Raw genomic sequence first — 13,708 nt, 5'->3', positions numbered from 1 at the left:
CTCAGAAACAGATAGGGCACTAAAGAGCAGCTGTGAATGGCATCAAAGGGTAGAATGGGAAATTGTTAGGAGGGCAATGAGATATGGAGATTGAATGTAAATATTGCTCAAAAATGCTGATGGCAGTATGAAGCCTAGACAGCCTGTGTGCATTAATCTATTTTTGGAGCTAATCCATACAGAATAGCATTGTTGATGTGCAGTTAAACTGTCACTTGGCATCCTTCCAAACAACTCTTGAGTTTGTGTTGACACTAATGTGCCAGTATGGATCTGGAGACTGAAGCCCATAGGTGTGGGACTTCCCCTCCCTTCCCATATTGTTTTGAATACACAGCTTGTGCAGCTAGACTCCAGACTATAAAACAAGAGTGATTCCAGCCAACTTTAGAGAAACAGAATACATAATAAATGTCTGCTTCATGAAATAAACATGCAAAAGAGCACAGGAGCCTGATGACACACACTCAGTGTGATAATATGAAAGGGGACAAGGGGATGGGAAATGGTGAAGTGGGATGAGGTGGAGGTATTACTGGAAGTTTGTGGAATCACCAGGCATCTACATTCCATCTGCCAGAACAAGCGGGATCTCCCAGTGACCACCCATTTCAATTCCACTTCCCATTCCCATTCTGATATGTCTACCCAGGGCCTCCTCCACTGTCAGGACAAGATCACACCTAAGTTGGAAGAACAACACGTTATATTTCGTTTGGGTAGCCTCCAACCTGATGGCATAAACATTAATTTCTCAGACTTCCAGTAGTGCCTCCCTACCCCTTCACCATTTCCTATCCCCCGTCCCTCTCTCATGTTATCTCCTTGCCTGCCCATTGCCTCCCTCTGGTGCTCCTCCCCCCTGCCCCACTTCCCCTTCTTCTTTCTTCCATGTCCTTCTGTCTCTTTCACCAATCAAATTCCTAGCTCTTTGCTTCATCCCGCCCCCTCCAAGTTTCATGTATTGCCTGGTGTTTCTCTCTCTCCCCTCCCCCAACATTTCTAATCTACTCCTCAGCTTTTTTTTCCAATCCTGCCGAAGGGTTTCGGCCTGAAACGTTGACTATACTTTTTTACGTAGATGCTGCCTGGTCTGCTGGGTTTCTCTAGCATTTTATGTGTGTTGCTCAGATTTCCAGCATCTGCAGATTTTCTCTTGTTTGTGATAACAGAACCAAATTCTGATTCTGATTCACTACTGGCCGAACTTCCTAAAACATAGGAAAGGTTCACAGAGCATATTCATAGCTAAATGTTTTTGAAAAACTCTGTGTAGCCAATTTAAGATGAAATTACACAATAAGACTACTTGAGAATTTATTATCAGAGCATAGATATGTCACCACATACAACCCTGAGATTCATTTTCCTGAGGACATATTCAGCAAATCTATAGAATAATAACTGTAATTGAATCAATGAAAGATCAAGTAGAGTGCAGAAGACAACAAACTGTGCAAATGCAAACTGTGCAAATATAAAGAGCGAGAACATGAAATAACAAGACAGAGTCCTTAAAGTGTATTTACAAGTAACAACCAAATCCCAAGAAGAATACAAAAGCAGCAGGGATCAATGTAAATGTGTTTACTACCTGAGAACAGTGAGTAAATTTCAAAAATACATAATTAACTGTAAAATCTTTGTGATGTCCTGAGAGAGAAGTTCAGAATCAGAATCAGATTTAGTATCACTGGCATATGTCGTGAAGTGTGCTAACTTTATAGCAGCAGTACAACGAAATATATGATAAATAAATATAGAGAAAAAAACTGAAGAACATTAAGTATATATATGTCTATTAAATAGTTATGTTAAAATAACTAGTGCAAAAAAAAAGCAGAAATAAAAATGTAGTTTAGTGTTCATGGGTTCAATGTCTATTTAGAAATCAGATGCCTGAGGGAGAGAAGCTGTTCCTGAATCACTGATTGGGTGTCTTCAGATTTCTGTACCTCCTTTCTGATGGTAACAGTGTGAAGAGGGCATGTCCTGGGTGGTGGAGATCCTTAATTCCTTAATGATGGATGCCATCTTCCTAAGGCACCACTCCTTGAAGATGTCTTGGATACTATGGAGGCTAATACCCATGATGGAGCAAACTAATTTTACAAGTTTCTGCAACTTACTTTGGTCTTGTACAGTTGCTTCCCCCTCTCCCCCACCCCCCCCCCCACCCCTGTAACAGACAATGATGCAGACTGTCAGAATGCTTTCCTCGGTAAATTTCTCAAAGTTTTTGAATGTTTCAGTTGACAAACTAAACCTGACTCAGACTCCTAATGAGATATAGCTGCTGTCTTGCCTTCTTTATAGCTGCATCGATATATTGCATCCAGATTATGTCCTTACAGATATTGACACCCAGGAAATTGCTCTCTCTCTGGACTTCTGATCCCTCTGTGAGGATTGGTTTGTGTTCCCTCATCTTACCCTTTCTGAAGTCCACAATCAGCTCTTACGTCTTACTGACATCAACTGCAAGGTTGTTGCTATGACACCACTCAACTATCTGGTATATCGCGCTTCTGTGCGGCCTTTCATCACCACCTGAAATTCTGCCAACAATGGTTGTATCATCAGCAAATTAACAGGTGGAATTTGAGCTCTGCCTGGCCACACAGTTGTGTGTAAAGAGGGTAGAGCAGTGGTGTGCCAGTGTTGATTGTCAGCGAGGTGGAGATGTTACTTCCAATCCGCACAGATTTTGGTCTTCCGGTTAGGAAGTCGAGGATCCAATTGCAGAGTGAGGTACAGAGGTTCTGTAGCTTTTTGGTCAGGACTGTAGGAATGATGGTGATAAACACTGAGCTATAGTCAATAAACAGCATCCTGACATAGATATTTGCATTGCCCAGGTGATCCAAGGCTGCATGGAGAGCCAATGGGATCGCATCTGCTGTAGACCTATTGTGGCGATAAGCAAATGCAGTGGGTTCAGGTCCTTCCAGAGACAGCTGTTGATCCTGGTCATGACCAACCTCTCAAAGCATTTCATTACTGTAGATATGAGTACTACTGGATGATAGTTGTTGAGGCAGCTCATGCTGCTCTCCTTGGGTACTTGGATAATTGTTGCCCTTTAAAAGTTAATCCAAGGCCTTTGCTTCTATAAAGACAATGTAACATCTAGATACATGTCACACAATTAAGAAATGAAATACATCTTCCATAAAAGCTTAATTACTTATTGTTGTGGTTCTAAAAAAGAAACAGCTGCTGAATAGAACTCTAAAATAGCTTATATCTCCTATTCAGATGCAACCTTATTTAACAATTCCACACAAACTATTTAATACTCGTGCCTTTACCTCAACTGAACTATATTGTTAAATACTCTGACTGAAATATTTTCTTAAATATCTCTATTTTTTCAGTAGTACTTTCAGGTACATACATCCTAACAAGGAATGGGTTGATCCTTTATTGAAACTTCTGATGAACATTGCATTCTGTGCCTTTGAAGTGTTGTATCCCGAAATTTCCTGGGAGACTTACTTAATGCATTATCTATTTTATATACAGTACTCTGCAAAAAACTTAGGCACCCTAGCTATATATATATATTTAACAAAGACTTTTGAACAGTACTATATATGTGACATGTTTTACATGTCACAGATATCCTATATGAGAATATGACTGGTGTGAGAATATATAAAATGGTGTACAAGTATTTTGGTGGTGGCATGGGGAATAGAATAGAGATGAGTGTCCATTTTGCATGGATATAAACAAAACTATTTTCACTAGATACCATGTATCATCACTCTAGTTCTTATCAAACCCTATAGGCTCACCATCCCGTTGTGCAAAATCTTTATTCACAGAACCATTAACGCCTTTGGTCTTAGCAAGTCCATGATGTACCCTTTCTCCTTTCTGTTACTCCCACTTCCACCCTGTAGCTTCTCCCTTTCCCAGTTTCTCAAGAAACATTACCTCTTTCTTTTTCTATAGGTAGTTGATGACTGGTGTCTTCTACTGGAAGATTCTAAATGGTGTGACTTCACAGGGCTCACTACCTTTCCCTAATGTGGCACATTAGTCTTAAGAGTATGGGGTATAATAGAGGATTACAAATGACACAAGAATTGGCCATGTGGACAAAGGCTAATGTAGGTGATCTGCCCTGTCAGCTGGAAAAAAAATGGTAAATCCAATTCAGTGTGGCTCAGCGTGAGGTAATGCATTTTCCAGGTCAACAATACAAGGGAATATGTGTAAGTATAGTAAGTAGTGTGGAGAAACTAAAGGATCTAGGAGTGTATGTTCACAGGTCCCTAATCTTTCCATGATCAGGCAGAAAATAACTTCCTTTATGAACCAAGGGCAGAATATGAGAACAAGCAGATTACACTGGAACTGTATGATACTTTGAAGGCCACAACCTGAGTACAGTTTTGGATCACAGCAATGCAGGACATGTTATTGGATTGGAAGTGATACAAAGGAAACTTGCAAGGATATTTTTCAGGATTGGAAGGTAGAAGGAATGAGGGAAGAGTGGATAAACTGAGGTGTTTTGTTTTCTAAAGGTGAAATGTAGTTAACTATATAAAAAGTTGCTAAGGGAAGGTGTTAATGATAAAGCAAATAGGAATGACCTATTTCATTTTGTAATGAATTTAAACATCAAGATTAAAGATTTAAAGTGAAGACATAGAATGGTCAAAGGAGACTCAAGGAGAAAGAAATCATCCAAAGTGTAATGGGGGGCTGGATCTCATTTCCTTAAAGGATTATAAGCAGAAACCCACATTACATTGACATAAACGTATTCAAGTGTGTTTTGAGAAACTAATGGCTGGGTCTAGCTGAAGCCTGGAAGGCACAAAAGGTGATAGCTGAGTAGATAGTTCAAATGGGTCTCGTCTGTTTTCTAAATGTTCAACGATTTACTTGTATTTAAAATTGGCTTAGGTTACTGTACAACTTGTTGCAGTGTAATCACAACGTGCATTTTTCATATGGAATAACTTGAATTTTAATTTTTAATTTCACGCATATTTTTATCGTATCTACATCTCGGACGAAACGTATGTGTTTCAACACTATTATCGGGATGTTTTCTGCTGTGCACTTCATCAATGCTGAAAACTAGATAACAATAGAAGGGCGTTTCCAATGACACCGAGCAGAACAAAACAACACTGTTTAGGATTTGTTTCTGGTAACGTTTCAATGCTTGTTGGAATGCTAAAGTAGTCGAACAGGCGAGGGAAAATATAGAAAAACTAGTTTACTGGTACAATAATTTGTGGGCATTAAAATGACAAAAGCGTCACTTTGGCTGTGTTACGAGGGTTCAAATGGAAAGTCGGGCTCTGATATGCCGCTTGCTTGAACTGAAGCTTCTTGCCAGCTCCTTGAGGTGTTATGCAGGTGTGTTATTTTAAGTTGTCTTTCGCAGCCAGGTTACTTCGAACTGTCAGTCACACACTGCGCGGGACTTTTGATCATCCCATAAAACCCCACCTACCTGGCGACCCCGAATGTGACATCACTCTTCCGCAAGTTCAGACGCTGAGATCACCACGTTTTCCATATTTGGAAACAAACTTCCCACGTTCCTGACCGGGTGGTCTGGCAGCCGCTTTACGTCAGCACGTCTTCAGCACGCAAAGCCTTCCAGTGGCTTGGAGAAAGCGAATTAAAAACGCGCAAATTCCTTACATGGGAGTAACTCCCATCTTAAACTAACGTGCTTCCCGGGCCTTTTATATTTACATTGCACTTAACAGAAACCTGAATGTATTGTAGATCAATATTTCCGGCGTTATCACTGTTTGTACTACAGTTTAAAGTAATCAATATTGAATGGTGCTGGAGTACCGTGTAACTTTTGGAGAGAAAATCTCACGATTAGAGAGGACTCAAACTGCAACAAGTTTCAGTGCGCATCCCAGAGTACGGATTGGCTCATTTTAAATTACAGAGGTAATCAGAGATTTACAGGTTGGATATGTTTTGTTTCTTTGTAGAGCCTCTGTGATTAATTGCGGCTAGCAATTGAATTTAATAGGTGATCTATGTTTAAAATGTTAGCTTCAAAGAGCATTAAACTCCAAATGGACGCGCCCTTGGAAATAAACACTTACACTTTTTTTATGTACAGTTAATGAAAGTTTAGAAAATACCATATGAGCATACCGAACATTAGCTAAACTATGTAAATACTTCTTAGTTAGAAACGCGAAGTAACTACTGCTCCAGCTACAAATTAGCATGGAATTAAAATAATTAATTTATGTCTAAATAATATTGTGTCGTTTGATCTTTTGAAGGCATTATTTTATCTTGATTCCGGTAGGTTGACGATTTCAATTAATCATAATATTATTTGAATAAAACAGATATTCTCAATCCATAATGGGGGTACAGAATAGACCATAAAGAAGCACCTGTCAGATTTAGTAAACCTTATTTGAAGCAGTTTTTAAATGAAACCTAGCATTTTAAATTGCTCATTTTTCCTATTTGTTTATATAGGGTCAACAATCCCAATCAACTGAAATTTAATTCACAAATAGAATATTTGTTTCTCAAATGGTTGCGATTGATGATACTCAACATTTTTTCAGATCCTTTAGTTACTAAAAGTTTATTTGATAATTACTTCAATGAAAATGTTACAGCCCTTTACATTGTACTTTCCAGTGCCCCAGCATAGTTGTTACAGCAGACAGTTCAGCCTTCACTGAGAATTATCACTGCAGTTTAGTGTAACTATTCCGAGTTATAAGATTATGACTTTATTCATACTTCGTAACCACACCTTCCTCTCTGAATTACAATTTTAAATACCGAAATAATTTGACCCATTTCAGCTATTGTTAAAAACGGCAACAAATAGCAGCTTCTTGCTTATTTTGCAAATAAACTCCAGCATAGTTAACTATCAATATTATTTAATTTTGTATCAAATTTATAGCTGTTCCACCCCAAATACTATTTGCTATAGAAATTCAAACGCGACTGTGTTATACAGATTGCAGTGCCTCTCTGATACGACCTGTGAATACCACATAAGTTTATAGGTCGTAAGTTATTAGTTACAACAATAGGAAATAAATTTATTTTAAGTCAATGGTCGAGCATTGACTTTAGCTTAAAAATAACGTATGCCCTTTTTTTTGCCACATCTAATTCTTTTCCCCTCCAATGTTAAGTATATTCAATATTCAGATTGTGGTCATTGCAGTACAACCGCAAACACGAAATACAAAGTTTAGAGCACAAAATGAATGTCTTTTCAAATACTTTATTCATACGTTTTAAATATAATTGAACTTTTTCCAGAAGTTCTCAGAAACGAACATAAAAAATTATATACTTTATTACAAATGGTAAACTTACAGTCCTCCAAATCTCTTATTTACACGAATATATTGGGGGTCTATCCCAATAAGCAACATAAAAAATAACTTACAAAGGCTATCGCTTGAAGCGGTTATGTTTTGTTGACAGAAAATGATTTTTTTCATAAAACAAAACATAGTCTATACATTTTTCAAGGCATGACGGCCTCAAAGCTTATAACCTCCCTTAACTCCCTCCCACGCCCTTCCCCACTTTATACTACATCAGAAGCGACCTATGCTATCGCACTTTTAAATTCGGTAATACTGGATGATCTGAACTGCTTCGGTCCATGCAAGACTTGGTCAAAGTAAATCAATGACTCGATATTTATGTTTTTCTTCTGCAAACGGCTTTTCAGTCATTCTGAGTTCTTTTTTACATCAAGCAGAGTCCTCCACGTTTTCCTCCGTGCATGTGCGCTCGGGCGCAATCAGGACTACTTCTGGCTTGATTTACTTAATGCAGTCCTCTTCGCATTTATTCACCAACAGTTTCTCCCTTTGCGCTCTCGAATCAAAACGTCTGCAGCTGCTGCGTTAGCATGAGTTGGCAGCCGCTGTTTACGTGATTCATAACTTTCTGTTTCAGCTGGGCAACCTGTTCCCGTAGCAGGTTTGCCGTGGATGCCAGTTCAGAGTTCTGTGCCTTTAAGGTTTTAACTTTATCTTCCAGTCTGGCGATTCTCTCAAGTTTCCTCTTCCGGCACTTTGAGGCGGCAATGCGGTTTCTCATTCGCTTCCTCTCCGCCTTGATTCGCTCCTGAGACTCCATGTCAATAGGAGACAACGGTGGGGTCTCCCCGGGCATTTCGGGCACCGTCTGAGGTTCCTCCTTCAGGGCCTGGAGTCTGGGATGCTGAACAGGCATTTGAGGATTCATAGCATGATGCTGAGGCGTTGCATAGTTCATATTATTAGTATTGTAGTTAGGTTGAGTGGTGATGGTATTAGGATTAAAGTTATTGAGATTCGCGTACACGGGAGGCTCCTGGTGTAAATTCGAATTGTAAACAGTGCTTGCACTGGCCAGAGAGGCAGAGACTGCAATCGGCGTGTTCACAGACTGAGTTGAACAAGTCACGCTAGGCAGAATATTCTGTTTATGAAGTTCTTCCAGAGCTTTGACAAAACCTTCAGCGAAACCCTCCTGCTCGTCCGTAACATTCCTGGGACACAGGAACTGGGTCGGCGTTGGGGTGGTCGTGATCAACCCGTTGCTAGACTGAATTATAAGACGTTCAAGTTCAGGTGATGCGAGTTTGAGAAGTCCCACGTCCGGAGAAGTTAAGATACCTTCACTATTCTTGTTCCTCAGATGCGGTTTCAAGTTGCTGGCTGGATCTGACAAGTTTAAAGTCATATTTTGTTTCAGCATTTTCGGACTATATCCATAACCAGAATTTTCAGGCTGTGCAAAAGCTGCGTTGAGTGCATCGTCGTGGTAGAATGGTTGTTCCATCTTCGTAGACATAGAATACCGATGGAAAAAACTCTGGATGCGAAGTATTACAAAATAGAAATGTAGCAGAGTTTTTTAAGAGTTCAGATCTGCTTCCACGCAATCTTTTTACTAACTCGCAGGTTCAGTAATGTACTTTTGGAAGTCAGTTGATCTTCTCTTCAAAATCTGGAGTTATAACAGTTTTCAGTAAGAAAGCTCCCAGATCAAAAAGTGTGCAAACTACCAAGTTCGTTCTGCTTGTTTCACACTCGACTCTGAGCACTTGCAGCGTGGGTCCCAGGCTTATCTGCAACTGGTAATACACCCGAAATAGCAATGATGTCACTTCGGCGATTTCCAATTGGCTGGATATTACATATGGGCGTTTGAAAATTTGCATGTCGGGTTCGGTTTCTATAACAACACCCCAGAAGATTCTAACTTAACGCGGTGCACGACGGGCTGAGGTAATGCGAAAGCAGAGAGGATCATGGGATGACGTCTTTATTTTGAAGCTCTGGTTACCCGCTTTAAGGTGTATGTCAGCGGAATGGCGGGAAGTGTTGTGAATATACTTATCGGCTTTTCCGAGAATTATTAGCATAACCCTCCTCCGCAGGGTCTTAGAGAACGAAAGATTTCACCCAGTTGTTATTAAAATGATAATGATATCAGCCGGAAGGCCGGACTGAAGAGTTAAAATGTTTAAGGCGATTGTAGATTGGCGTGGGGTTGGCCAATAGAAATACGACTAGGGATGACGGTGCACCAATCGGAAGTGCCGGGAGGCCGGAGGTGTTTGCTTAGCAGGTCCATTCGCACCGCGCTCCGCCACTTGTTGTGGACTTTTCGAAGCGTTAGTGGCCAACCCCCGGGCACCGATTGTCAGGCAGCGGGCTCGAGGGGCAACGGTAAATCGCGGTGGCCTCGACAGGCGGCTGCAGGAACGAATAGGAGCGCGCCGGTGGTGGGAATCCACCAATGGCTGCGAGGCGGAGGCGGGTCTCCCGGGGAGGTGTGGGGGTGGTGGAGGAAGCGGCGGTGTTGACCTAAAGTTGACCGTCTGAGCTTGTGAAATGGATCTGAGTTCGTGTGAGCCGGGTCCGAGCCTCTGGTCACAGTTGGTGTTTGCTTGGTCACTTTCAGTAGCGGGGCATTGATTTACCTCTATGACTGTCACAGGAGTTTAGATCTGGACTCGGTATAAACTGCGAAAGCCATTGACCCTCCCCGCCTTTAGATACTGAAGAAGGGGGATCACAAGTTTAAAAAAAACACATGCCGAAGCGCATTGTGTTCCGCTTGAGAATGGGTTGCACTTTCAATTTGTGCGAACATTGATTTTTCTTTTGGAAAGTGCATGTGGCTGTCGATAAGTGATGTCCCGGGAGATTTCTTCCCTTGTGCTCATGTTTATGTGGCAAGCTTGTTGGTGCATTAACCCATCACATCCAGCTGCCTTGTTTAACGTGATCTTGGAGCAATTTTTCACGGGAGGGAGGGAGCACTTAGAAAATTTCGTGCACCCAGGGTTTCTTTTCTTGTTGCTGGAACTGAGCACCGATTTTTCGCTTGCAGCCACACTGCCAAAAAAAAACTCTCCCATCCAGTGAAACTTGAGCCATCGGACCCACACTGAATACGAATACAGGCTGTGCTCTGTGATCGCAGTAAAAATCCAATGGATAAAGGTGCCTTTACTCTGAGTGCGTGCAAGTACCCAAATCCATATGCGGTGTCCGTATAGGTTTGTGGATTAATGAGTTTAGAAATAGTAAGTTTGTTTTATGGTTGGAGTATTCTTGTGCAGTGGTGTGCGAGAATAAGGGTGAGCAAACAGCTAATATATCTTTATTTATATGGATAAACTCGTGATGATTCTGTATTTAACCATTTGTAAATAATATCTGAGCTTCAACCGTAAATCGAGTATGGTTCTCGTAAACATTAACATGCAATTCTGCTGTGAAGCGTTACATGCAAGTCTCGACCTATCTTGTCTGGTGCTTGTACTCATGAACATGTTAACAACCAAGGAAAAGAGCTTTGATTTTCGTTTTGAGTTCCAGACATTTGTAGTTTCATTGCTTTACCGATAAGTGGGTTAATGCATAACAAGAATCAGACGCAGGACCTTACTGTTTGTTACGGTGTTGCTCTGAAAATGTAGAATTGTAGATGTCATTTTTAATTGGGGGAAGTTACTTTTCAAACATTAGGATATTTTTCGTGCTACTTAGTTTCTGTGCATAATGTTTTAATTCAATAAATGGAGTTACCTTTTGCACATTCTTTTTCATGAGTGTGAATTCAGCAATTGTTAAACATTTTGATATGTTGGTTTTGACCAAAATTTTGATAGCTAACCTTAACACGAGAAAAACACCGTGTGGTGTTATTTGCAGATGTACAAGCATGAAACATTAGGTATTTGCATGAAGGATTAAATAACTTCATTAAAAAGCCTTGCCACTGAACTATAAATGTAGAGATTGGACTTCATCTAGGTGAGTTGTATTTTATCTTTCTTGGTCTCTCACACACACCCTCCACAAGGGGAGTTTTCAGTATACTTACAGTATATCAAATTAATAAAATGCAGATGCTGGAAATTTGAAATAAAAACAGAAAATATTTGAACTGCACAATATGTCAGTTGGTACTTGTAGAAAGAATTGTATGTGTATGTTTATATGTGCCGTCACTCAGTGGCTGCTTTATTGGGTACATTCAAGATCAGTTTATTGTCATTCAACTGTGCACATGTATACCACCAAAAGAAACATCATTCTTCTGGACCAAGGTGCACAACACAGTACATATAACTCACACACACAACACATAAAGTAATATTACCGCATGTAAATTAATAATAAGATGCATTTCTGACACAAGTAAAAAAGTAAACAGTATAATACTACTAGCTCTTCATATGTAATGAGACCTCGGTGGTGGCAAGAAGTTCAGTAGTTTCTTGGACTGGAGGTGTGGGAGAGAAGCTATTTCCCATCCTTGCCTTAATACAATGGTATCTATTACCTGATGGTCAAAGAGATTGGACAGATGGGAGTGATCACCAACAATGCTAAGGGCCCTGCATAAGCACTACTCCTGATAAATATCTGATGGGTAGAAGAGAGACCTCTTTGTTGTCCTCACAATACTTTATAGTGACCTGTGGTCAGATGCTTTGCAATTCCTGTACCAGATGTTGAACTGGTCAGGACACTCAATATTGCTCCTATAAAAGTTGGTTAGAATAGATGTGGGAGGGAGCCTGACTTGCCTCAATCTCCTCAGGAAATGGAAATGCTGTTGTGTTGAGGAACTAGGTGTGATTGTCCATTATGTGCATTCCCAGAAACTAGGTGCTTGTCTCCGCTGAGGAGCCTTGGATGTGTAATGAGACATGTTCGGCCTGCAACTTCCTAAAGTCCACATTCCCTCTTTGGTTTTGTCCACGTTGAGACTCAACTTGTGCTTGCACCACTCTACCAGCTGCTCTACCACCTCGATTAATGCCGTCTTTTCATTGTAAGTGAGGACAACCACTGTTGTGTCATCAGCAAACTTAATTATTCAGTTTGAGCTGGACCTGCAATGCAGCCATGTGTCAGCAGTGGGCTGAGCACACAGCCATGTGGAATGCCAGTGTACAGTGTGATGGAGCCAGAGATGCTACCAACACAGACTGGTTGTCTAGTCTAATTAGCCAGTCATGTGGCACCAACACGGACTGGCTGTCTAATCTAATCAGCCAATCATGTGGCAGCAACTCTGCATAACAACATGCATACATGGCTAAGTGATTCAGTTATTCAGACCAAGCATCAGAATGGAGAAGAAATGAATGACCATGGAATGATTGTTGGTGCCATAATGGTTATCTTAGAAACTGCTGATCTCTTGGGGATTTTGTGCATGACAGTCTCTAAAGTTTGCAGAGAATGGTGTGAGAAACAATCGAACATCCAGTGAGTGGCAGTTCTGAGGGTGAAATGTCTTGTTAATGAGAGAGATCAGAGGAACATGGCCAGACTAGTTCAAGCTGACAGGAAGGAACTCAAATAACCATGTGTTACAACAGCACTATGCAGAAGAGCATTCGGAACACATGTCAGGTTGAACCTTGAAGTGGATGGCAGCAGAAGTCTACAGACATACACTCAGTACCTAATAATGTTGCTAGTGAGTGTATGTGGTCTTCTACTGCTGTAACTCATCCACTTCAAGGTTTGATGTGTGTTCGGAGATGCTCTTCAGCACACCTTGTTGTAACACATGGTCTTTTGAGTTACTATCGCCTTCCTGTCAGCTTGAACCAGTCTGGTCATTCTCCTCTGACCTCTCTTTTACCCTTAGGGCTGTTGTTCACTGGATTTTTTTTTGTTCATCGCATCATTCTCCATAAATTGTAGAGACTGTTGTATGTGAAAACCCCAGATCAATAGATTCTGAAATCCATTCCACTTAACACCAACAATGAAGCCATCTAGTTGCTGTTTAAATGAGAAGTAGGGTGGGTGGGAAAGAGAGGACAAAGTATGCAAGAGCTATGAAATGTAAATCAACTGTCAAAAATGCCCGGCAATTCAAGCATCAACAGGAGAGAGAGGAAAATTGTAAAAATACTGCAACTGGGAAACTTACACCAGAACTGGCTAGTTCTGTTGCAGAGAAAGGAAGTTACCTGAATTTGATAATGTGTTCTACAAGCTGTCCCCTGTCCAGATGGAAGGTGACAGGTTTACCTTGAATCTCTTTGGAACAGTGTAGGAAACAACAGACTAGTCAAAGTGGGAATAGGATTGAGAGTTAAGGTGACCGACAACTAGAAGCTCAAGATTGCTCCTGCTGCTGGAATGAAGTCATACTGCAAAGTGATTATCCAATCTGTTTGATT

The 13,708-nt window shown here is 40.7% G+C and overlaps 1 protein-coding gene across 1 annotated transcript; it reads right to left on the bottom strand.

Moving 5' to 3' along the window:
* Window positions 1-7,248: 7,248 nt before the first annotated feature.
* jun (Jun proto-oncogene, AP-1 transcription factor subunit) lies at window positions 7,249-9,094 on the bottom strand. Its single transcript, XM_059984318.1, has one exon. The coding sequence runs from the start codon at window positions 8,833-8,835 to the stop codon at window positions 7,879-7,881; it is 957 nt and encodes a 318-aa protein (XP_059840301.1). The 5' UTR covers window positions 8,836-9,094; the 3' UTR covers window positions 7,249-7,878.
* Between the last annotated feature and the right edge of the window lie 4,614 nt (window positions 9,095-13,708).

This window comes from Hypanus sabinus, chromosome 11, assembly GCF_030144855.1.
Source record: "Hypanus sabinus isolate sHypSab1 chromosome 11, sHypSab1.hap1, whole genome shotgun sequence".
In the NCBI taxonomy this organism is placed as follows: domain Eukaryota; kingdom Metazoa; phylum Chordata; class Chondrichthyes; order Myliobatiformes; family Dasyatidae; genus Hypanus; species Hypanus sabinus.
This window is presented reverse-complemented; position numbering and strand designations above follow the sequence as displayed.

Excerpts from the sequence above, each read along its gene's own strand:
- jun (XM_059984318.1), bottom strand. The coding sequence starts at position 8,835 with ATGTCTACGAAGATGGAACAACCATTCTACCACGACGATGCACTCAAC.